The 26501-nt window shown below is 42.5% G+C and overlaps 1 protein-coding gene across 6 annotated transcripts in view; it reads right to left on the bottom strand.

Moving 5' to 3' along the window:
• The window catches only part of ZBTB46 (zinc finger and BTB domain containing 46), a 232109-nt gene that overhangs the window by 24847 nt on the left and 180761 nt on the right, over positions 1-26501 (bottom strand). For all 6 annotated transcript variants that reach the window (XM_069243264.1, XM_069243263.1, XM_069243261.1 and 3 more), the window contains one exon: positions 4246-4421. In XM_069243264.1, coding sequence (XP_069099365.1) covers positions 4246-4421 — 176 coding nt within the window. The remainder of the gene's footprint in view (positions 1-4245; positions 4422-26501) is intronic.

Raw genomic sequence — 26501 nt, 5'->3', positions numbered from 1 at the left:
TGTGATTCCAAAGGCCAGAAAGCCCCCATGGAATGTAATTCCTACCGTCCGATCTCACTTTTGAATATCGAGACGAAGATCCTTGCGAAGGGACTAGCCACACGCTTAGTGGCAGTCATACCATCTCTAATTCACCAGGACCAGACGGGGCCTTATGCCCAAGAGATCGATGAGGTTTAATCTTCGTAGCTTAATGCCTGGATTCATGCTGTATGGAAGTGGGAGGAATCACAAAAACTGATAGCCTTAGACACCTAGAAAGCATTTGATACGATCCATTGGCCATTCATGATGAACCACTGGTCAAGTTTGGATTTGGACCAGTGCTTAGAGAATGAATTGCATAGTTTTATACATACTACACAGCTGTAGTCCGTGTGAACAGGAGACAGTGAATGGAATTTCACATAGCGAGAGGTAAACGCCAAGGGTGCACCCTTTCACCATTGCTGTTCGCCCTCACAATTGAACCACTAGCCTGTGTTATCTGCTCACATTCAGATATTTTGGGCTTTCATGTACAAGAGGGGACAGGGGAAGGTGAAAACATACTACTCTATGCAGATGACATCCTCCTGTATGTCCCCAGTCCAAGAACAACACTGCCCTAGATTCTAGCTACATTTGAGGAATACAAGACCTACTCAGGCTACAGAATGAACTATGCCAAGTTGAGTCTTTAGCAAGTGGGAGGCTTCCACAAGCAGCTAGAACCTCCAAATAACCTACGAATAGTTAAAGAAGGGTTCACTTACCTGGGAATCTATGCAACACTCACCATGATAGATGTAGAGAACAAAATGTCCTGAGGGTCTTGGCTGAACTCCATAAAGACGTAGAACAATGGGGGAAACTCCACTTAACATTTTTTGGCATAGCAGCTATGTACAAAATGATGATCTTACCGAAATTATTATACTCCCTCCATATCACCTACATGCGAATATCCGAGGATGTCCTTGATAAAATAGACGGGGAAGTCCGTACATTCCTATGGGGTGGTAAACATCCCAGAATATCCCTGCAGATGCTGCAATGCAGTCCTTACAATGGGGGGATGGGGGGGGAGGCGGGGGGGGGGGGGGGGGAAATCGCTTTGCCGTATATTAAAGCGTATTATTGAGCAGCGCACTTTATTGGGGTCAATGACTGGGAATAAACACCTGGGGGCTAACCTACATACCGTTAGAGAGGATCAATTCACGAGCAAATCCCACTTACATTTCCTGTATGGCAGAAAAGGGCCACAGACACTCTTATTGCCAACTCAACCGACGACAGAGGCCTGGAACAGAGCAGTGAGAGATCGGTTGGCATGCGAAGCTCACATGAGAAACCCCGTTGTGGGAGGGTTCTTACTTGAGAGAATTGGGGAAACTCCAGGGATTCAAGGCGTGGGACTGCAGGCATCTCTAGACTGGTGGAATAAGAGAAGGGATACTCAAGATCTTCACCACCCTACAGGAGGAATATCACCTTTCGCATACAAAACAATACCAACACACATAGTTGGTACACGTCTGGCAGGTAGAGAACCTAGAAATAATCGATCTTTCAGACTATGCCTGCTGGAAGGTAAACTCCTTATGGGACAGATTGAGGAGAAAGCAATTTCATGGACATACAAAACCAGGAATATTATCACGCCTGACATGCTACAATACTCGAGAGTGAGGTGAGAGGAAGACCTGGGATCCCTAGACGACATTGACTGGGTGGCTGCACTTATGCACCCACGCGAAGTGGCCATACACATCCGGCTACGACTCATTCAATTAAAAATCCTACATAGGATCTATTATCGCAGGGCACGACTTCACATAATTGACAGGGCCCAATCGCTGACTTGTGTAAGTTGCGGGACGAACAGGGGCACTTTCATGCATACTTTGTGGACATGCCCTCATATTCAAATGCATTGGTCCAGTATTCCGGGAGAACTCGGGAAGGTACTCGAAGTGCAGATCCCAGCTGATCCCCGGTATGTGTTACTGGGCATTTCAACGGATGTAGACTTGCCGTGCCCTAAGCTTCTCTTTAGTAGCCAACACCTGGTTGTGGCCAGGAGGGACATGGCATAACACTGGGGGCACCTGAGGCCCCCTCACACTGAAGCAATGGCGGTCAGGGATGGACCTGTTCATGATGGCAGAGAAACTAACCTATCAAGCCCGCGGTTGGGCAAGGAAATTTATCAAGAAATAAGGTCCCGGGAGGGAATTTTATTGGCTACAGGACACGCAAGACTAAGTTGATAGATACGCTTTATATAAATACTGGGACTCTGAGCTGTTGGTGCGATGGACGTGGCTGCCTTGTTAACACAGCACCCAGTTCACATGACAGACGAATAAGCCATACCTGTAAGACCTTCCTCTGTAAAGCTTTGACATGTTTTTGCTCTTACTGTCTTTCTGCCCTACGGGGTATGTTGTTTTGTTCCAATAAAATGTAAATAAATAGATTTACAAATAAAGAAATTAAGTATGCACAAAAAAGCACAATTGAAAATCTGAAAACTTTTTCTATAATTTGTGAATAAAAGTAAACGTTACACTATTTGAGCATAACTGCAGAATGTGCAACTAGAAAACCTGGAACCAATCCCGCCTTTCCCCAGTTTACCAATCTTTGTGATCCTAGGCAAGTATTTTATTTCATCCTGTCTGCTTTTTCTACATTATTGCATAAGAGAACAACTTGAAACACTTTAGCTCAGGATGTGCGGTATACAAAAACCTCTTTTGAGTTTGGTTACTATCTCTTTAATCTTGCTCCATGTATAACAAGAATGTAGGTCACATATATGGTGCCCATGACAACTTACTTGCCTCTTAGTTCACTGATGGCATTGTCAGTAGGGTAGAGAGAGGCATGGATGTTTCTAAGTTGATCTTTAAAAACTATCACTTTTAATAAATGCCGCTCAAAACAGTAATATATTAAGATGTACTAAACGCTTCTGCATGTTAGACATACCTTTTAAAAAAAAAATAATAATTTGAAGAGATTTTTACCATAAATGTTATGCGGTGTGTGTTAAACAATTTACATGCCAAATATTGTCATGGATTGGTTCAGGTACAATTTCCCTCAGCCAACTCAGACCCTTGGCTTCAGTTCAGGTCTCGCCATTATTTGTTTGCTTGCCTTCTTCTAACTTGAACTGCATGAAAACCAAATAGACTAGATGTGTACATGTGATCTGTAGTTTCTCTAGAAGTGCTTCTAGCTGCAGACTTATGGCATCTGGCTCTTGGTTGGATGGCACTTCCGCTGCATGTCACCACTTGAGGCTTACAATGAAAGGGCAGACTACGCAAACAACCCTTGCCTACCTCCCTGGGGTCAGGGATGCTCTGCAGTTGGTATTTAGAGGTGGGTGATCCATAGAAGCTCAAGCCTATAATAAGCTTTCAAGTGGCTTCACCCTCTACCCAAGATGAGGCCTTAAAGCCAGAGGTGGCAATTTTGGAACGGGGGAACCACGTTTGAGTCTCTGCACTGGCTCAACATCCTGTGATTCTGCGCAAATCACTTAATCTCTCTGTGCCTATAAAAATGAATGTGATCTTGTGTAATGTAACTGGGGCTGAGGTAAGGCTCTCTAATCCCTTTGGGTAGAGTTTGTGCTATATAAAAAGTGCACAAAGGTAAAAACGAAGTGGTAATATAAAGGCAAGACAGGTGGTTGATCTATACAAATTGCAATCAGAAAACCTGCATAAAACTCAACATTCCTGCTTAAAATGTGAGATGTTGGGCAAATATTTTACTTCACCAAAACTCCTTATTCTTCATTATGCCGTATGAAAGCACTTGCAAATCAGTGAGTTCAGAATTCCAGTTGTACAAAAACCTACAGTGTTAGATTAAATATTCTGTCATAATGTTGATCTATAATAATCTGGACCACGTACAGGGTTTACATGACAACTACCTTCCCACTTATTTTAGTAATAATGATTTATGTTTAAAAAACATAACTTTTCAGTCCAGTGCTATACTGTGACGTAGTAATGTCAAAGCTTCTACATGTTAAAGAAATACACTTTTTTTAAAACTTTGAAGAGGCTTTATCATATATTATGTCTTGTTTGCTGTAGGATTTACAAAGCAAACGTTTTCAGGGCTTGAGTTGTGCACGGGTTCCAAGAGCCGAAACGGACCCTTAGTTCTGGGGCTCCCAGTTAATTTGGGGCTCATCCACCTCTGTCGGTATTAAGGGGGAGCCCATAAGCTTACCAGGGTGTGCCGCTTCATGTGCTCGCGCCGGGTGAACTTCTTGCCGCAGATCTCACACGGGTAGGGCCTCTCGCCCGTGTGCGAGCGCATGTGCCTCTTCAAGATGCACTGGTGCATGGCAGAGAAGCTGCAGTACGGGCACCTGAACTTCTTCCGGATCACCGTGAACTCGTTTACTGAAAAATAAAGCAGGAGATACAGGTCAACAGGGCTGCATTAACTCGATCGTATGCACAGGTAACACAACTGTCTTCATACAGGAAATGTCCTAAACAACGTGGACGTTTACCACGCAGGCATAACAACGCTTGAGGGAACAACTGCCTTTTTCTGAGCCTTGATCACACGTGCCAAACTACGCATATGCGTGGTTAAAGCACAGAAAAAGGCAGAGTGGATCGAGAGAGGACCCAGTGAGTTAAGTGGGGCTGGAGCAGGGTTGGATGGGGGGTATTTCTTTCCTTTTTTTTTTTTTTTTTTTAAAGGGCAGGGTATTTGAGGAACTTTAGTTTTTAGGGCTTAGGGTGGGTGGGGAGGACTGAGTAGTTATTTTTTTAGGGGCATGGTGGAGAGTTTGGGTATAAAAAAAAAAAAAAAAAAAAAAAACATTTTTCAGGGTTTTTCTGGGTTTCGGGGGGGGATTATTTTTCAGGGGTGGGGCGCGGTTTAGGGAACGGCCAGAGGAGTGGAGGAAGGATCGGGAGAGGACATGGTGAGATAAGTTGGGTTGGAGCAGCGTTTGGTGTAGTTGTTAGTGGTGGGGGTGGATTTAGGCTTAGGGTGGGTGGGGGGGTGAGGGTACTTTATTAGGGGGGAAGGTTTTAGGGCTCAGGGCGGTTGCAGGTGTTGGGGTAGTTTAGTTTTTGCGGGTGGGTCAGGGCTGCTTTTTTTTTTAGGGCAGGTGGGGTTATGGAGGTAGTTTAGTTTTTAGGGGCAGGGTTAGGGGATTGAGGTAGGGTGTTTTTTTTTTTTTTTTTTTTTTTTTTTAGAGCTTAGGGTGGGGTGATCGGGGTAGTTTAGTTATCGGGTGGGGAAAGGTTTTAGGGCTCAGGGCTGGTGGGGATGGCGAGGTAGTTTAGTTTTTAGGTGCAGGGGTAGCTTTTTTTTTTAGGGCTTAGGGTGGGTGGTGGCGTCAAGGTAGTTGGGTTATTAGGGGTGGGGAAGGTTTTACGACTCAGGGTGGGTGGGGGTGTTGGGGTAGTTTAGTTTTTAGGGGTGAGGTGGGTGGGTGTTGGGATAGTTTTTTTTTTTTCCAGGACTCCGGGTGGGTGAGGTCGGGTAGTTTTTTTTAGGGCTTAGGGCGGGTGGGGGGGGGGTCAGGGTAGTTCAGTTATTAGGGGTGGGGAAGGTTTTAGGGCTCAGGGTGGGTGGGGGTGTCGAGGTACCTTACTTATTAGGGGTGTGGATAGTTTTGGGCCTCAGGGAGTACTTTTTCAGGTTGAGAGGAGGGGTTGTATGACAGAATCACGCATGCCCTTTCCACGTATGCCTTTACTAAGCATGCTTATTTATTACAGCTATTACTATAAGGGCAGTCCCCGCAGACAGAGCGAGTTCTGCACAACTCTTGAATTCACTAGTTAGAACAGGGGTCTTTAATCTAAGGGGGCCTCAAGTGATTCCAGGGGAGGCACTAGACTCTGGCCAAACAAAGCATTATTCTGATAATGGGGCTTTGTTTTAAGCCGAAAAAATGAGGAGCAGTAAAGCGCTCTGTAATGGGCCATCACTAACATCTTTTGTCATTTACATCCAAGCTGGGAGTATGTGTCAAAAGGGAAGGAACTCAAAATACTCTTCAACCCGCCCGCCAAACACACACCAACACACTTCTAAGTCTACACATATTTAAACATTGCCAATTTAATAGAATTGTGAAAAACTCGTAGGGATGCCCAATATTGTTTTCACCACGAGTCGGGTTCGGGGGTGGGGCGGGGGCACAGCATTACAAAGTGTTAGGGCTCAGTCACAGGTGTAGCAGGAAGAGCTGCACAGGCTACACCTTGAAATCCCTGACACAATTTGAAAGGACCTATCTTGACAAAGAACTCTGCTTCTCTGTTCACAAAAGGGTTTTAGAACCTTACAAATGCAGACTCACATTCAAAAAACAACTGTAAAAGTTTGTCATCAGAGTGGATGATATTTGCAAATTGGCTTGAAGAGAACAGGGAAACTGTGCTATAAAAAGCCTGAGCCATACCAACTGGGTGTTCACTAGTAGGATGTAAAACCCAAATAATCACTGGCAAAACCAATATAGGTCTGGTATTTGGCTGCTAGCCTTTTGCGGATGAAAGGACAACTGAATGACATAATAAAATAACAATAAATGAAGAGGACTGGCTAAAATCTTCAAGTACCGTATTTTCCACACCATTAGGCGCACCGGATTATAAGGCACAGTCTCAATTAAGGGATCTATTTCTGTACTTAACCCATACATAAGGCGCACCGTATTATAAGGCACATACTAAAACATACGGTCTACAAAAAAAAGGTGTTCATAGTGTTGTAAAAAGGTAACGGAAGCAAAACAGTGAGTTTAGTTGATCTTTATTCTACTATTTAACAATACACTCACATTATTTTTTAATCAATCTTCTCCCACAAATCCATCAAAGTCCTCATCTTCTGTGTCTGAATTGAACAGCTGGGCAATTTCGCCATCAAACATGCCGGGTTCTCTCTCATCATTGTCGGAGTCAGTTTCGTTGCCAGGTGGCTGTTCAGCAATGATGCCGGCTTTCGCGAAAGCTCGGACAACAGTTAAAGCAGATACCTTAGCCCAGGCATCCACAATACATTCACATATGGTGGCGTAACTCGCCCGGCGCTGCCTCCCAGTCTTAGTAAAGGTGTGTTTACCGTCTGTCATCCATTGCTCCCACGCTGTTCGCAACTTCACTTTGCACGCCCTGTTTACACCAACGTCCAGCGGTTGGAGTTCTTTTGTTAGTCCTCCAGGAATGATGGCAAGCTCCGAATTCATTTGCTTCACTTGGTTTTTCACAGAAGCAGTAAGATGGGAACGCATGGAGTCGCAGATCAACAGGGACGGTGATTCGTGGAAAAAACCATCCGGTCTCTTTACATACACCTCTCTCAGCCACTCTCTCATTTTCTCCTCGTCCATCCAGCCCTTTTGATTTGCCTTAACGATGATTCCAGCTGGAAACTTTTCTTTTGACAGCGTCTTCCTCTTAAAAATGACCATAGGTGGTAGTTTCTGTCCATTACTGTGGCAACCAAGAACAACAGTGAAAGCAGACTTCTCATGCCCCGTTGTGCGTATCGATACCATGCTGGTCCCCCTTTTCTCCACAGTATGGTTCACGGGGATGTCAAAAGTGAGGGGGACCTCGTCCATGTTGGTGATGTGGTTGGGCTAGATCTTTTTGTCGGTAATCTTGTTACTGCAGTAGGTGCGGAAGATGGGCAGCTTTTCTTTGTAATCCGCTGGCAGTTGCTGCGCCACGGTAGTTCTTGCGCTGATGGAGAGATGACGCCTTTTCATAAAACAAAAGCACCAAGACGGACCTCCTTGAAAGTGTTCGATCTTCATGTCTTGTGCTATTGTTGTTGCCTTCAGTCGAATGGTGACTGTAGTGACGCTTCTCCCGGCTGTTCTTTGTTCAATAATCCATTGTTCAAGTTGGTCTTCTAACTGTGGCCACCTCGATTTGTTCCCGCGGAAACTGTTTCGTCTTCTTAACTTGGCGCGGTTAATTTTCTTGCTTCCTCCACTTCCGAACCATAGATTCATTGATGTTGAATACTTTTGCAGCTGCTCTATTCCCATTTACAACCGCGTAACCGTGAGCCTGTAGTTTGAAATGTGCCTCGTAAGCATGTCTCTTCACTGGTGCCATTTTGGGGGGGTCCTTAGACAAACAAATGTGGTTTTGCAACATACCGGTAGTCAACCTACCGGAGGAGTGGAGAAGGTAAACGTACGTACTGTACGTATTACATAATGTTCTCTGATTAGTTTATCGCTGCCAGCTTACGTATTACGTCCCTGTGTCAGCGAAAAATGGTCCGACAGTCAATTAAGCAAAGCGCTTACCAAAGTCGCACAACAACATTTTGACAGATTTTGGAACTCAGTGCACACATAAAGCGCACCGGATTATAAGACGCACGGGCAATTTTTGAGAAAATTTAAGGCTCTTAGGTGCGCCTTATAGTGCGGAAAATACGGTAGCTAAATCTACAGTGTAAATGCGTGGTCTTAACAAGCATATGTTTTGGCACAGGTCACCTCGTTGAAACTGCAGTGTCCCATCTGCGCTGCTCCTCCCCTCAGTTTTATGAAGGCTAGGTCCCGCCTTTTTTCTCAACGCCCTAGTTTACTCTAGCCCACAAAGACGGAGTGGCTAATCAAAATCAGCCCCAGCAAAAATGCTAAAATCAGTCCTGCCTGGTCTCCTTGAGCAATATCCATACATCCATCCCTCCCTCCCTCCCCTTGGTCACTTCCCCTCTTCTCTTTCTGTAAGTATCCCCAATGCCCTCTGCAATTAACCTTGGGGTGCTGGCGAAAGTGACAGAGGCACAAGGAGTGGCTCTGGGCCTTCAAAAGCAGCTTCCAGCCCACAGGGGAAATGTCCGGCCCTGCTACCCCATCAGCTGTAAGCCACAGGAGTGGTCTTTTGTACTCCATCTGCAATCTGAAGTAGCTGCCCCTCTAATAGGATTTGCCTCCCTCTTACTTCGAAGTGGTCTTCTTACGGATTTAGGTGAGGTATTTATAAAACAGCTGTTTTCCGAGCCTCAATCCCTGTTTTAGCTCCCAGATGACTTCACAGGCCCCTGGGTTGTCTCCTCCTCCATTTAGGATAATCCAAGCCGGTTTTAGTTCTGAAAACTTTGGTGTGTCAATCTCAGGCCGTCCTTGGATAGCAACTGTCGAGTTTCTCTGTCTATCAGACCCTTCTCAATCTCACTTTTGTTTCACCCATTCCTTCCATAAACACACAGGTGTGACTGTATTGTCATCAGGTGTATTGTAGTTTCTATAGTTAGCCATGGTGAAACAGATAATCAGTAGTTGTTGTGAGGGAGGCCAATAACACCATTGGATGCCCTATGTGAATTAGAAAGGGTACCTTTGCTCAGAACAGATAATGTAGTACGTCGTCCAGTTTACAAGCTTTTATTCTGAAGCGACCTTCTATAAGGGGCAGAGCTAACATGATGAACAGAGATGCTTCCAAGCAGTAAAGACCAATGATCCCTTCTAGCGTTCTGCATTTTCACTTCAATTTATCCAGAACCGACCCCAGCATTTGAAATTATTTATATCTACTCTGAAACTCAATTGTGTCCATAATGCCTCACTGTTACCTTCCACTTGCAGTAGCACTTTTTTTTTACGGTCAGAATGTCACCCAAATTTGTATCCCCATCTATTCCTGCCGTGAGCTACGTTGATCCTCCTCCGGCAGGTAAACACGTCACCTTGCATACCACACAACATGCGGTATTCTCACCTTCTCTTTAGCCACACCCTAGGATCAAAAACTAGGCCTCTATACACCCATTATTCCTTATTTCCAGGGCCAAGGCTAACAGCAGAAGAGAAGGAACAAAACTGTTGCCACTGCAAAGTGAAATAAATGAGATCTAGATCGATTTACAATTGTTTAAATGAGCCATCTACAGAGCAATGAAAAGAAGAGGTAATGCACTTTGATGGTTGCACACAGGACTAAATTATGGCTTTTTTTGAGGGAGATATGAAAAGATATTATATTTTCTTTCGCTGTAGACCTGCTGGTCATGGGTTTTCGCCCAGAAACAGATCTTCTGTTCACTATATAGATAAAACCACAGGGATTTCCACACTTTAGCTGTGAAGAAGCTTTACGCTAGGAGTATGTGTTGAAATCAGGCGACTAAGACATGTGTAATCAAGGCGCGGGTGCGCAATTATCTGAAAGAAAATAAATATGCAAAAATAGGGCCTTTCCACAGCCAGTAACAGAAAATCATTGGTAAAACCAAGAGGGATTGCCTTTTGCATCCACTGGCTTTGCTGATATTTGTTGCAAATACTGTTCAGCAGCGGCAAAAAAACAAAATGCAAAGTTGAGATGATGCAGCTGTTGTTGCCAATCATGGCATTGCACAGGCGCCATATCCCCTTTTCTTTTAATTGATTGGTCTTAGATGGCAGACACCACGTACTTCAGTAAATAAAAAAATAATGCTAACCATGCATAGTGTTTTTGATGCAGTGGAGCTCCCTTCAGTAAATCCCAGCCGCTGGACCTTCCAAATACAAAAAGTGAACAAAAAAAACACCTGAAATGATTGTAAGGGTGGGTGAGCAAAGAAGAATGGGTTGGAGAGAGGCAGGAAGAACATACAATTAAAATAAAGTCAGGTGTGAGGGGGGAAGTGAGAGGGACAAACATCACAAAAAGCAACAGGAGCGCACAAGGCAGCGGGTGTTTGCAGAGGGAAGCCGCACAAGACGTCACAAGGGAGGGTGCTGGAAAACATGTAAAGTCAAGAATTGCTGAAAGAAAAAGAAAAGAAAATAGTTCCCTAAACATGAACAATAGAAGCATACAAGCCATTCAAACAAAAGTTTGGTAAAGATGCTCCTGGGAGGAACCAACAAAAGAAGACTAAGGCAAGTCAACCAATAAGAAGTAAGCAAATGACAATGATCAGTTTGCACTGCCTGGTAGCCAAGACCTAAAAATATTTGAATACTGAGCTATGCACTTGATCTTCGTAGATAAGCTCATCAGACCATAATAGAATTAACGAGCAGGATAAATGGACACAAATATTTTCATTTTCCTCCCAGAGAGTTAATAACAAAAAATATCCCAATAGCACAAAATAAGGTTACAAAGAAAACAATAAAATGAATTCCTTGGGTGTGGACGTCGGCCAGTGGCCGATGCCAGCACTACCTCCCTGGTGCGGGTCACGACAAGTGGCCGTCACCAGAGAGGGGGATAAAAAAAATATATATGTATTTTTAAAAAAAACAAGAGACACAGAAGATCTTCCGTGTCTCCCCCCACCCGCCTCTTTGTGACGTCACGGCCGCTTCCTGCTCCAGTGGGGAAAACGGGCCTCCCCAAAGTTCAGGAAGGCCTCGTTTGAAAGAGGAGATTCCCCCCCTTTCAAGCAAGGCCTTCTTGAAACCCCACTAGACCCTAGTGATTTCACTTGGAGTGGGGCGGTCAGCCCCCTCAGAAAACGTGTGTGGTTTCCCTGTGGGCTGCGATCGGCCCCCAGGAAAATCACACCCACATATAAAAGTGATCAATATACATCTTCAAAGCAACGCACATTCTCCAACTGATGCTTTTCAACTGCAGCTTTTAGGCAGCAATAAAAAAAGTAAAGTAAGTCTTGTGATTATGTTTTTGCTACAAAAGGATCTGACTTTTGTCTAGTGGCAGTTTTTATGCCTTAAAGTAGAAGGTTTATATGCCTACTGCAATGATCAAATCTGTATTTTATGTGAACAGCCGAGTGGACTAGTAAAGCCAGCCATTACCTGCACTATAATACAAATGAAATGTATGTGTTAGGGGGGCCATGGAGAGATGGAGGGCACTTTTGCTGGGTGGTAGTGAGGGAATCTGAGGAGGTGGTCAAGGGAGCTGGCGTACCAATAATGATTATTGGACTGGGCGCTAAAGACTGTGACGATTGGTATGTAACAAGGTGAAGTTAATAGTGTGTCTTTTTTTTTTTAGTGTCTTGAGATAACATGTTGATTGAGGGAAGAAGCGAAGGTAAGGTGACCTCTACTGTTGCAAGTATCACACACATACCCACCAGCAATTTTGTAACTGTCTACGTAGGCTTGTGCTCTAGAGGGTCAGTTTAGCCAGTAGCGGAGATGGCATCTCGTTGGATGACTGCTGATCATGCCCTAACATGGGTTACAGAGGACAGCTCTGACATAGGATCAGAGACTGAGACAGCAGATACTGAGACAGCATCTGAGGGATAGGACAATGGTGCAGACCCTGGGACTGTTTTTTCAGTCGTCTGAGTCCCATTTGATAACTCCTCTTTCAGTGATTCTGAAGGAGGTGATGAGGACAGTCCTGCTGTCCCTTCGCCAGCACAGTCTGTGCAGCGAGACAATAGCAGGTTAGCCCAACTCAGAGAGCAGGTGCATGAGGCGGCAAGCACAGAGAGAGTGCTCACTTGGGAGCTTCCCAATTTAGTTCAGCCCCAAATTCCACTGCCCAAATCGTATTGTGGAGACATGAAAATTATCTACCACAAAACAACCTGTTTTTTTAAGTTAGGCACCTGCGTTTTTGGTCCTGGGCTTGGAGGTCATGTAGGGAAACCTACCAAACCCAGACATTTCTGGAAACTAGACACCCAGGGGATTCCACAGAGGTGTGACTTGTGTGGATTCCCCAAAGTTTTTTTTTTACCCAGAATACCCTGCAAAGGTGAAATGTTGAATAAAAACTCTATTTTTTCTTGCATTTCTGTCACACAAACTACAGGAATATGCTGGGATCCACAAAATTCCTACCACCCAGTGTTTCCCCACCTGTCCTGATAAAAAAAGCTACCCCACTTGAGAGCCTGTACCACAGAATTCAGAGTTATGCAAATAACCACTGCTTCGCAACACCTTACGCCCATTTTGGAAATACAAAGGTTTCCTTGATACCTATTTTTCACTCTTTATATTTCACCGAATGAATTGCTGTATACCCGGTATACAATAAAACCCCACTGCAAGGTGCAGCTCATTTATTGGCTCTGGGTACCTAGGGTTTTTGATTAACCTACAAGCCCTACACATATCCCCGCAACCAGAAGAGTCCAGCAGACGTAATGATATATTGCTTTCAAAAATCTGCCATAGCTGGAAAAAGTTCTAGAAGAAAAAGTTATAGAAGAAAACGTGACAGAAATGGCTCTTTGTTTTTTTTTTTTACCTCGATTTCAATATTATTTTATTTTAGCCGTTACTTTCTGGTGGAAGACCTTGAAGGATGTACACAAATGACCCCTTGCTGAATTCAGAATTTTGTCTACTTTTCAGAAATGTTTAGCTGTCCGGGATCCAGTATTGGTTTCACACCCATTTCTGTCACTAACTGGAAGAAGGCTGAAAGCAGACAAATATAGTAAAAATGGGGTTTGTCCCAGTAAAACGCCAAAATTGTGTTAAAAAATACGGTTTCCTGCTTGAAGTATGCCTGTTCCCTAAAGCTGGGAGGGTGGTGATTTTAGCACCACAAACCTTTTGTTGATGCCATTTTCAGGGGAAAAAGCACATGCTTTCATCTGCAGCCCTTTTTTCCAATTTTCTGAAAAAAAAACGAAATTATAACTGTATTTTGGCTAATTTCTTAGTCTTCCTCCAGGTGAACCCACAAACTCTGGGCACCTTTAGAATCCATAGGATGTTGGAAAAATAGGACACACATTTGGCATGGATAACTTATGTGGACAAAAAGTTATGAAGGCCTAAGCGCGAGCTACCCCAAATAGCCAAAAAAGGGCTCACCACTTTGGGGGACAGCAGCAGCTGAGGGGTTAAGAGACACTGCACCAACCTTAATTAGGACCACAAGTAACAGAATACCACAACCGTTAAACCAAAACTCTGTCCCAATTTAAAAATTTAAAAAGCATGTACACACAGCAGAAGAAGCCTCTTTTTGCAAAATTCCACTTAACTCCTTATATGGCTTCATCTGTAATTATTTTTAATTTAACAAAAATACATCAAAGGATTACATGCATCGGGCAGGAACAGCACCAGGATAACCTTTGTGTAGCGCCTCCAGGACTCCATCCCAAACTTATAGACCAGTCCCGCAGAAGGAGGTTGCAAAGCACAAAGCTCTTCTCACCCCTCATCAACAAGTTCCTTTAGGGCACGTCCACATAAAGCCCTGCTCAACTTAGGGAGAGGGTATTTAACTAAGCTTGGGAAAGGAATCTCTTCTGCTTGTGATATAACATCCCGCGAAAAATCCCACTCTAGGGACTACTTTCCAGCATACTGCCGGGTGAGCACCCCAGACTCTCTGGCCCTCAACAACCATTACTTTCCAGTGGGTATGGTAATCCGAATCCAGACGTTTACCTTGATTTTCAACCATAGAAGAAACTGTAAACTAAGTCACAGACCATCTATAGAATGCAAGACAACTCAAACTGCACTGTCTGTCTCTTATGGTGCGTCTTGCCCCATATATTCTTTATCCGCTTGAAAATTCAGTTCCCAAGATGGAAAGTAAGCTCAGTAGTACTAGCGAAGGCCTCAACTGACAAAGTGGGCAAACTGAGAGGACTTCAGTAAAGGTATAGTAATGTTTCCTTATTACTAGGCATGCCTCCCATTCATTTCAAGCCTATGGGCAGATATCCCCAAGTAAATTAACAAACAGCAGAAATCAAGGTCGAGCTTCAAGCTAAGAAGATTTCCAAGTGCTCCTGGGGCATGTTAGCCATTAGCACTAAAGCTAGCCTCCAGACAATAATGCTTTTAGATGGCATGATGTGGAGCCCAAGAGGCTGCTGATGTCACAAACAAGGGACACAAGTTTCCTAATACATACAGTTAATAATAGAGATGAAAGTTAGAGGATGGGATGTGCGGGATGACAACAGCCATTGTCATTCATTAACGGAATATATGCTTCTAGTTTGCACTAATCCCAAATCTGGAAATAGTATCATGTGAAGGCTTGGTGAACTGCAATCGGAGGTCAACTCAGATTTACATGTACTGCTTGGTAGATAGAAAGGACATACGTTTTACAGGCTCTGCTAATGATCCATATCCTTGATTTAGTGCAATTGGAGATTACTACCACAGTGACATAATATTTTGCCCCAGGCAAATCATGAATTATATATAGTGAATGGCTATCCATCTTGAGGAACAGTCACAACCTGTGTCAGGGTGAACCCTCAAAGTCATTAACATCACCGGAGCTCAATTCTGTTGTAGCTATGGCATAGAGCAGACCAGCTTAATTTAGGACAATCTGTAAAGTATTTATACAGTATCAAAACAGTCAAAGTTGAAATGCAAAACAATAAACAAAATGCAAATCAAATTAGAACAAAGGAGTAAAATGTATAAACAATGACACCAAAATGTAAAAAAAATCCAATAAGGTGGGGGACAAGAGATATGAAGTTTTAAAGCTTTATGCAGTAATGGTTCAAAAAGTGATAAGTGCCAATGAAAGTTTATGGATGCAGTGGACTGGGACCTGGGTACAGCTTCAGGATTACCAAAATGGAACCAAGTTGGTCCTGGCCAAAGATTTTACTTTCTAGCATTAGTCCGTCAAAACCCAATCCATCACGGAACCACACTTCCAAAGCCATCCAGGACTTCAGGGGAGGCACTTAGAGACTTAGAGTGTCCAACAAGTGTCACAGCAGAGTTCAGTTACCACTGATCAGCTGAGCATTTACAGGAAAGGTCTCTTGCAGCTTTATCTCTGCGGCTTGAAGAGGAGGTCAAGCCTTATGACCCCTGGAGTCCACTTCTTTGTCCTGAGTACAATAAGAGCAGGTCTAGGCCTTCAGGGATGATCTCAGGTCACAGACAGCAGGATCAGTCCTCTTCTGATCTACTTCAGGACCAGAGTGTTTTAAAGTGGGTAGAAATTTCACATATTGTCTAGCATGAACTAGTAGATTGAAATGACGTCTGGGCACACCCTAACCGATGGGGTAGAAGTTCCCAGCGCCAACTCTACACATTTTGGGCATTCGAGATGACAAAAGCCCTCTGCTAAATAAAACTTGGACGCTGAGTACTGGGTTGTTTGTGTATAGAGTATTCTATGGTAATCTTAGAGCCCTCCCACATCTAAAAACCAAAATCCAGTCTGAAGCAGCTACGACATCCACAATAAATCCCAAGACAGAAATCTGGTGGGTCAAAGCAGGTCCATCAGCAACCAGACAATGGGTACTCAAGAACCACAAATTGCTTTTGCATCATGTTTACATTCAAGTGCACCTTCAGTGTTATAAAGGTAGCAAACCGGTCAAGCAGGATTTGACACTGAAACAGGAATTTACACTAAAGTAAAAAAAGATGCTAAAAGCCCCCCCCTTACATGTACTTCTAGGTTCAGAGGAGTCATCTTGGCCTAGTCAGATCAGCCTACTGAATAGCTCTTGGCAGGAACATCACACCTATACAAATGCTAATTCCCGTCTGGCAGAAGTGGAAAAGCAAATGCACATTTAGACTCCAGGAACTTCTGGCATGGAAAGTTAACTTTTAAAAAGTTACTTTTTCTTCATTTTTATTAGAAGTCTGAGGACACGAGTTAATTTGATTTCCAATAACTATTAAAAATAGTTTATTATTTTTGTAGCTAGTCTTATTCTTGAATTAGGATTTTAATCTGTATTCTGGTCTCCTACATGGTCAGCTAGGCTCACCACAGTGATAATTAGCTTTTACGCATCAGTCACAGTAAGAGCATGTTAATATTACGTTTATACATGTCCTACCTTCAAATATCATGCACCCTGCCTTGTGGGTGACAAGGCCTACATAGATGTGACTTTTTAATATTTAAAATGGAGGATTTGACTTTCCAAAAGGGTTTAATTTTAGATGTCAACTTGCAGATTTTACACTGCTACGGACAGGCTGCACTTCAGGCCTGAAGTCATGCTTGCACTGCCACTGTAGAGGATAGCACAATAGGTGATGCAGTCCACTGGGGGCATTCACCTCCCAAGCCCAGGGTACACATTGTACCATATATTATGGACGTATGGCAAGTTAAATATACCAATTTGGAGTATGCCAGTTCAACCATGTTAAACAGGGGAGCAAATGAACTTTACTATTGGTTAGCAGTGGTAAAGTGCACAGAGTTCTAAAGCCACCACACATACAGGATACAGTGAAGCCAAAAAATCTGGGGTAACCATGCAGGTAAGGGCAGCTTTTCTTACATACAAGACATCTAAAAGAGGATATACTGAGTTCAGGACCTAAAAGCGCCTAGCTATTTGAGGTCGCGGAATCTCAAAAAGAAACCACCAAGCCCACAAAACCAGCTTCCAAAACTCAGGGCTAGGATGTTCTGGAAGCTTCTGGCACATAGCAAGCCTCAGTTGACTTTTCTGGCAAAGACGGTTACTCATCAGCAAAAAATAAATACCAAATCCTCTCTTCTCTAACATGTGGGAGCTGGAAATGTTCCATTCTCACCATGTTTACCTCTCTGAAACAGCTACCCAGCAGTGTACAATAGGACGCATTCAGACACTCAACCCTCTGTGTGCACACTCACAAGTACCACATGTATAAAGCTGTATATATGTCAGCCCTGTGAGATGAAGAACCTCGAGGAGAACACGTTAATTTTATAAATGTATGAAAAGAGCGAAACATCAACCGGGCATTTACGAATCGGGCCTCGAGGTCCTGGGCAGCACGCGGCCACAGAAACTATAGACACCTCTTTAAACCTGTCAAAGATCTAAGGAGAAAAAAAGTGAACCATTATGTTTCTTTATACAGACACATGAACATTTTAAACTTTCGGGGAACTTGAAATTTAAGAGCACCGAAAAGAGAATGGCAAACCAGGAAAGCAAAGATGGCAGTTTTTAGTCTTACACTACCGATTTTTCTTAAATCGGTCACAGTTTTCAAAGTTCACTGAAGGGCGCAGACTAAGCTTTTTAAACCTCAGCGACACTGGCTTTTTAATTCCCAACCGTTTTAAAAATAAGTTCTTGGCAATGCCCTGTGGACAGATGGGGCACTTTCTGAAGAGAAAAAAAAGAATGAGAAATCGTGTGTTCAAACGTTTTAATAAAAAAATATATATTTTCAGTTGAGCATGTTTTTACATTGTGTGTGACAATGCTGGTGAAAAGGTAGCAAGAAAGGATTACTTTCTTTACATAATATGCACAGCAAAGGAACAACTGAATGTGACGAGCAATGTGAGTATATTTTTCTGTTTTTCAGGTATAAAATGGTCCCTCGTGTATTCGAACGGAATTACTTCCTGGAAAGCTGAAAAATACCTTAAAGAGCCAATAACATGAGGACAGCGACACTGCTCCTTTGTAGCCAAAGCCCACTTGGTGTACTTTTTAAAGCAGTGGTGACAATACGCAAGAGTGCAGAGGCAAGGTCAAGCCAGGTCTCAAAAGTGATCGCGTCCCAGTGGCAGTAACACATGTCTACTAAACTTCGAGTTGTCTGATGTTGGCCTGCGATTTACTGGTGCTCAACATGTGCCAGAGGCCTGGAAACATGTTTCCATCTTTAGGGATTTCACTTAGTGGGGACAGGCACATTTCATAAATCAATTTTTAGGAAGACACAAAATCCCACCTCCATGTGCTCGTATATCTCAAGGGCAACAATTAACTAAAGTCCACCAAAAAAAAGTCAGTATGGCATCTGTAGTGTAGAGAAGCACTCGGGTTTAATGAAAATAAGTAACACACTAGTCTTAAACGTATTCAATGAAGTACGGAGGCTCCCGGGGCAATGGAAGAAGCACCTAACTGCACACGGATGACCTAAAAAGCAGAGCTCTGGGTTATCCGCATCAAGCTTAAATACTGACATCTCTTTCTTCACTATCTTCAGTTTGCCAGAGACAATGGACTGCACGTAGAGAAACCTTTAGGCTCATACAAACAACAGGATTAAACAACTGCTGAAGAGACTTAAAAAGCGTAATAGGTGCAATTCAAAATCAACCAACTGATAGCCCGTAGAAAAAGCACTTCAAATGGGTAGCTGCTGTCAGGTACGTAGTAATTGTGCTTCCTAAATTTGAAAGGGCGATTACCTGCACTTCTCAGCATCGGTACAATACCTATAAATGGGAGATCACCAGGCCTTGAAAAAAATGAAAAATGTTACCAGACGTGCAGGTCTACTGACACGAATAATGTACTCAACATAAATGTTAAGCGCTTGACCAATAAACTCATCTCAAATTGTGTAATCCTAGGCAAATGTTTTACTTCACTGAGTTGCGTTTTGCTTCATTATCACAAATGAGACCACCTTCATATGTGAGCTTAGAAGCATATCTGCTGTACACAAAATTATATTTGATTTAGGAGACTAAACATTTCTCCATGTACAATAAAAATATAGCCCACATTTAGGATACACATGACATCTGACTTGCCTCGTCATCAGGGCTGGGGGCAGGAATGCTTCTCAGTTCATTCTCAAAAACCCACTCTGAATAAATAGATTATTAAATAATGATGTTGTGGCTCCCAGTCATTTGCAGACAGACATTCCATTGGAACTGCCGTAAAATTGCCACTTACATGTACTTTTACTAATAAAACGACATACTATACAAACAATGTGTGGAAATCGGGTTTCAGCAAATATTTATTATTTGCACATCACTGAGTAAAATATCACCAAGTAAAGATTTGTTTTGATCCTATTAACCCCTTCGCTGCCAGGCCTTTTCCCTCTCAGGTGCCAGGCCTTTTTTTGGCTATTTGGGGCAGTTCGCGCTTAGGCCCTCATAACTGTTAGTCCACATAAGCTACCCACACCAAATTTGTGTCCTTTTTTTTCCCCAACATCCTAGGGATTCTAGAGGTACCCAGTTTGTGGGTTCCCCTGGAGGAGATCGAGAAATTAGCCAAAATACAAAGAAAATTTCGTTTTTTGTAATAAAGAAGAAAAAAAAAGAAGAGGGAAAAAGGGCTGCAGAAGAAAGCTTGTGTTTTTTCCCCTGCTAAAAATGGCATCAACAAAGGGCTTGCGGTGCTAAAATCACCATCTTCCCAGCTTTCAGGAACAGGCAGACTTGAATCAGAAAACCTTTTTCAACACAAATTTGGCATTTTACTGAGCCATACCTCATTTTTACTATTTTTTTCTGCTTTTAGCCTCCTTCCAGTTAGTGACAGAAATGAGTGTGAAACCAATGCTGGTTTCCGGACATCTACACATTTCTGAAAAGTAGACAAAATGCGGAATTCAGCAAGGGGTCATTTGTGTAGATCCTACAAGGTTTTCCAACAATAAATAACAGCTGAAATGATAAATATTGTAATTGAGGTGAAAAAAAGCCATTTTTCTCCATGTTTTATTCTACTTTTTCCTGCGATGTCAGATTTTCAAAAGCAATATACTGTTACGTCTGCTGGACTCTTCTGGTTGCGGGGATATATAGGGCTTGTAGATTCATCAAGAACCCTAGGTACTCAGAGCCAATAAATGAGCTGCACCTTGCAATGGGTTTTTATTCTATACCGGGTAAAAAGCAATTCATTTGGTGAAATATAAAGAGTGAAAAATAGGTATCAAGGAAACCTTTATATTTCCAAAATGGACACAATGTAAGCTGTTGAGAAGCAGTGGTTATTTGTACATCTCTGAATTCTGAGGTCCCCCATAGCATGTGAATTACAGGGCATTTCTCAAATAGACGTGTTTTTTTTACACTCTTACATTTGGAAGTAAAAAATGTTTGAGAACGACAAGAGGCAATAACACTTGTTCTGCTATTCTGTGTTCCCCCAAGTCTCCCAATAAAAAGGGCAACGCAACATGGACACATCACATTTTTACACTGAAATCGGACGTGTTTTTTTTTTTTTTTTTTAACAAAGTGCCTAGCTGTGGATTTTGGTCTCTAACTCAGCCAAACCTGTGCATTTATGAAAACTAGACATCTAGGGGAATCCAGGATGGGGTTCTCACTAGGTTCTGTTACCCAGAATCCTTTGCAAACCTTAAAATCTGGCAAAAAAAAACTTTTCTTCTCACTTTTCGGTGATAGAAAGTTCTGCAATCTGAAGGGAGCCACAAACTTCCTTCTACCCAGCGTACCCCAGGTCTCCCGATAAAAATGGTACCTCACTTGTGTGGTAGGCATAGTGCCTGCGACAGGAAATGCCCCAAAACACTATGCGGACACATCAAAATGATCAAATACAAAACTACCTGTTTTTTTGGAGGGTGGGGGTTGGAACACCTGCGTGTTTGGTCCTGGGCTCAGCAGCCAGCTAGGGAGACCTACCAAACCCAAACATTTCTGAAAACTAGACACCCAAGGGAGTCCAGGGAGGTGTGACTTTCGTGGATCCCCCAGTGTTTTCTCACACAGAATCCTCAAGTTTAGCTAAAAAAAAAAAAATATATAATTTTGCCCACATTTCTGTGTGGGATCACGGCACTGTGACAAATTTCCTACCACCCGTCTCCCGGTAATAATGATACTTCACTCGTGTAGGTGGGCCAAGTGCCTGTGACAGGGAAGAGCCAAAAACAGGTCGAAAATGAGGGAGAACCAAAGTGAGTCCAAAAGGGCAGTTTGAAAAAAAACGTTCTTAGGCTGACAAGTGGGGCAGAATTTTTATCGATATAGATGCAACAATGCTGGGTGGTAGGAATTTTGTGGGTTCATGCAAATTCTGGAAGTTTCCATCCCAAAAATGTGGGAAAAATGTGTGATTTCAGGCAAAGTTAAAGGTTTGCAGGGCATTGTGGGTAAGAAAATGGTGCGGGCATGTGAAGCACGCCTCCCTGGACTTACCCAGATGTTTAGTCTTTAGAAGTGTCTAGGTCTCGTAGATTTTTCTACATGGCAGCGTCCCAAAGTCCAAAAAGGGCAGCCCTCACCATTCCAAGTGGGACAATTTTGAGTTAACAAGCTCTCATGACCCAAATGTAAAACTGAAACACAAAATAATCAAATTTCCTCTTGCTTGCCGACATAAGATGTTTTAGTGTGCGGGGAGAGAGCTGAAAGATTGTTACCCCCTTCAGTTGGGGTGGGGGCATAACCATGTCCATACTGGTTGCCACCACCACACTATTATTTTTTTTGTAATCCCTGCCATCTAGTAGGCTTTCTGCCCCGACGCCACCCCAGGGGAGTGGATCAGGGGTAATTGCCCTATCTGCCCATCGGTGGGCAGAGCAACTTTGTTTCCATTTTTCAGGGTGGGGCGGATGGCCATACCCCAGTTTATAAAAAAAAAAAAAATCTTCCCTGGTCTCTGGTGGGCTTTCTGCCCCCCCTTGGGGGCAGATGGGCCTTTCAAAAATAGGTCAATCTGCCCCCAAGGGAAGCACAAATAGCCAACAGTAATGTGCCCCCCCAGGGGAGCGACCCTTGCCTAAGGTGTCACTGCCCTTGCGTGAAACTGATGTAAAAAAAAAAACATCCTTTAACTTCGCAGTGAGAGAAAGAAAAGTAAACACCAGTCTTCAAAATAAAAGACAGAAGCTGACATTTGACCTCTGTCTTTGAAGGCACAAACTTGACAAGATAAACACAAGATTTAAAGGCATCTTTATTGCTCATTCACTTTCTGAATGAACGGACGAGTTCTCTCCCAGACCAGGCCAGAAGGCCTAAAAAAAATACCTTGCCCTAAAAAATGTCTCTCCATAATGATTTCTCAAGGCCTGAACACGTACTCTAGGACATCAAATACAACGAGGGGAAGCCTAAGGAAGATGATTAATAAAAAGTAAGCAAATATGAGTGGCAATGATACTAACCAATGATAAGCAATGTGCGCCCACTAAGCCCACTGTAAGATAACAATAGGTGTTGCAATTTTTTTTTTTTTTAAAACAGTACAAGCACTCTCGTAGGCAAAACCTAAAAAGAGAGAAGAAAAAAAATAAACAAACTGCCCTTCATGTAACTCATCAATACAAACATTTGGGCTGGTGAGTCAGAAATCCAAGTGCTTCCTGTACTAGACAACTTTTACACTCATGAAGTGCATTACATATTTAGTTAGCATTTGTAATGTGCAATTTGCAAAGTAGACAAAGGCTACTTCAGAGGGTGGAACAAAGGGGAGCGTGTGGAGGACAATGGGAGGAGCAATGGCAGAGATTGAATAGAGACACTGGAGTCCATTGAAAGAGGTTTAGTTCCTAAAGCTTACCAAGGCCCCAATGACTAGAAAGGGATTTAATGGGAACAGGTTTGTATCTTCTCAGGGAGCCAGGAGCTGGCGCCACAGGATGGAAGCTTGCACTGTGTAGCCGCGCACTTAGTCTCAAATAACAGACAAGCAACACAGCCAAAGTCATAAATACAGTTATGAAGCAACATCTAAAACTACCATTAATACACCATTTAGGTTGGCTAAGCAACATTAATCTGCTGTGTCTCTCAATAACCTCATGGCTAGCACTGTAAGCACCCATCACTAATGACAATTAACCCATGCCTACAGCCGCTCTCAAGCTTCTACCTTTGTTTCCATAGTGTAGGTGTAGAAGACTGAGCATGGCTGTGATAATCTTTGCAAGCAAGTGGTGATCCCCAAAACAGATTAATGGCCTTGTACTAATGTACCAATCTGCAAAGTCGGACTTCAAGGTCGAACAGTGTTTTATTGTAGCTTTGTGTAAAACTCTTTTGTAATTACATCTGAAGTATCTAAATAAATATGATGGCCAGAACAGCAGGCTGTGATATCTACCACTTCCTGCACCAAGAACATGTACCACCATGAAAGAAAGTACACTTGAAAAGTTAATAGGTCTGGTGTTTGCACGGTGGTACGAGATTATATATTTTGCTGTACAAACGGCAAAAGACAGTTTTCTAGCTTGGCATGGATGGCACTGTGCCAATCCTATGCTTAACAACTTCGCTAGAAAAGCAGAATTTAAGGTGAGCAAATTTGGAGTGTCACTGGTGTTACAGGGTGCTCTTTACTGGAGCTGCTCTCCACCTAAACTTGAGAAGTACCCAGACTGCTCTCTTCTGGCTTGCATAATTTATGCATCACTGTAACCCTAAAAGGGTTTTGTTTTGACTTAAACTGGGTGCTCCCTTATGTCTGGACAAAGCTAAACCTCTCTGAAGAGATGTAACATCAAAACACCTGTCGGGGGTTGCTTTGGCCGATATTTTACCAGTTTAAAGCTGTAATACTGTACCTGGAGTAGTGAAAGGCTTTTATCATTTTACAGCTTGGCACTGGGCCAATCATATGCTTAATAAATTTTGCTAGACAAACACAGTTGAGGTGAGCAAATTTAGAGTGTTGCAGCATGCTCTTTACTGGAGCTGCTCTCGACCTGGGATGGGAGTGTGAGTGTGAGTGTTACCCGAAATATCGAGGCTCAAAAGTGGCGGTCTTCACATGGTATCGGGAATCCCATTAACATATAACCAATATTTCCTTGTAAATATAAAGGAAAAGTCAAAACACCAACGGATAGTTGCAAAATTATATTGACAATAACAGAAAAATGTTCCTCCAAACGCGTTTCAGCCGTAGCCTTGTTCACGGATGGTGGAGGGCTTAATACAAAATGTATAAATACAAAATACCTAAACATAAAAGAAGGACTCAAAACACACAATATACACACAATAGTTTGAAATGGTAGGCGCCATTTTGGAAGGGTTCCTATAACTCAATAGGTACAAGTAAGTGCTAGAAAACAATCAGTAATCCTTTCACAGTTTTGATCCATTACAAATATCATAACAATTTATAATCCAAAATCTAGTTATAATTCAATGTTTCCAAAATCCATATTCAATATTGATAATAATTAACTAGATCAAAACAAAGACATAGCCCATATCACAATCCATCACTATTGTTGGTATGATGTTTCCCACCAAAATGTATATTTTGAGTCCATCAACCCCCACAAAAATAAAAGAAAATATCTTTATAAACACCTGAATACCTTCTATTTACACCAAACATTAGAGAAGCTCGATGACCTTATAAAAAAGAAAAAGGCAGAAAAAAGTATTTAACTTACAAGATGTGTGTTCATCTATTCACTTAAATTCAAACCACTTGGGGAGAGAGCCATAAAATTAATTATGTACTTAGATTCAAAAATGCGTAACATTTTCTGTCTGTCACCTCCCCGAGAATTTAATCTAAACTGATCACACACCAAGTAATTTAGTAATCTTTCATCCCCTTGATGCATCACATGAACGTGTCGTGCTACAGGGTAACTACAGTCAAAATTCCGGATGGCTCTGACATGTTCCAAAATCCTCTTTTTCGCCTTGTGTATCGTACTTCCCACGTATATCTTATCACATGGGCATCTCAAGCAGTATAAACAAAAGTCTGCAATGCATGTAAAAAATCATTTGATCTCATAATCTCTATGTCCATTACCCAATCTTACATTTTTACAATCCTTGCTGTATTTGCATGCCTTACATTGTTGGCAGCAGTAAAAGCCCGTGACTGTACATCTCACAGTGTCACAATTATTATTACTCATCACCAAGTTACAACTGAGATTATCCCGTAACGATCTGCCACTACGATATGTCACTGATGGGGCATTGCACACAAAAATGTGTAGGTCTGGATCAGTCTGTAAAATATGCCAACTTTTAGTAAATGCCTTCCTCAAATTGTACGCTTGATTGGAATAGGTCATAACAAACCTAATTTTCTCATCATTAGTAGTAAGATGTTGTGTTAGATATAATATATCTGATATCAAACATCCGTCAATCTTCTTTACAGCCTGCATGATGACACTATTGCTATAGCCTCTTTCTTTAAATCATGTACACATGATATTACATTCCTGCTGGTATTTCTCATCCAAACTACAGATACGTCTTGCTCTCAATAGCTCACCGTATGGAATACTCTCAATCAGATTTGGCGGGTGAGCACTCATAGCATTTAATAAGCTGTTCCCTGCTGTTGGTTTCCTGTATAATCTGGTATGCACCATACCATATTCAACATCTAAAAACTGATTAGATGTACTGCTATGCTGCTCACTTAGTTTCAGATTGTACTCATTATTATTTAAATTAGCCACAAAATTCAGTGCTGATTCAGCATCACCTTTCCAGATGATAAAAATATCATCTATATACTGGCACCATAACATAACTGTCCTCATAGTCTGCTATATCAGATGCCACCTGTTCCTCCCACCAGCCCATGAAAAGGTTAGCATAGCTGGGAGCAAAACATGTACCCACAGCAGTCCCTTGGACTTGCCTGTATATTTGGTCATCAAATAGAAAGAAGTTGTGCGTAAGACAATACCAGATCATATCACAGATCATGTCACTATGCAATAAATATGATATAGATCTTGCTCTCAAATAATGTTTAACCGCTTTTAGGCCTGGATGCATGTATATAAACTAGTGACATCAAAAACAGGAAGTCATCCTCCCATCCCAAACCGTCCAACATTTTCAAAAAATTGTGTAGTATCCTTCACATAAGAGTGTACATTTTCCACAAAG

This window comes from Pleurodeles waltl, chromosome 7 (assembly GCF_031143425.1).
Source record: "Pleurodeles waltl isolate 20211129_DDA chromosome 7, aPleWal1.hap1.20221129, whole genome shotgun sequence".
Lineage (NCBI taxonomy): Eukaryota > Metazoa > Chordata > Amphibia > Caudata > Salamandridae > Pleurodeles > Pleurodeles waltl.
The sequence above is the reverse complement of the archived record's forward strand: the minus strand, read 5'-3'. Positions and strand labels throughout refer to the sequence as shown.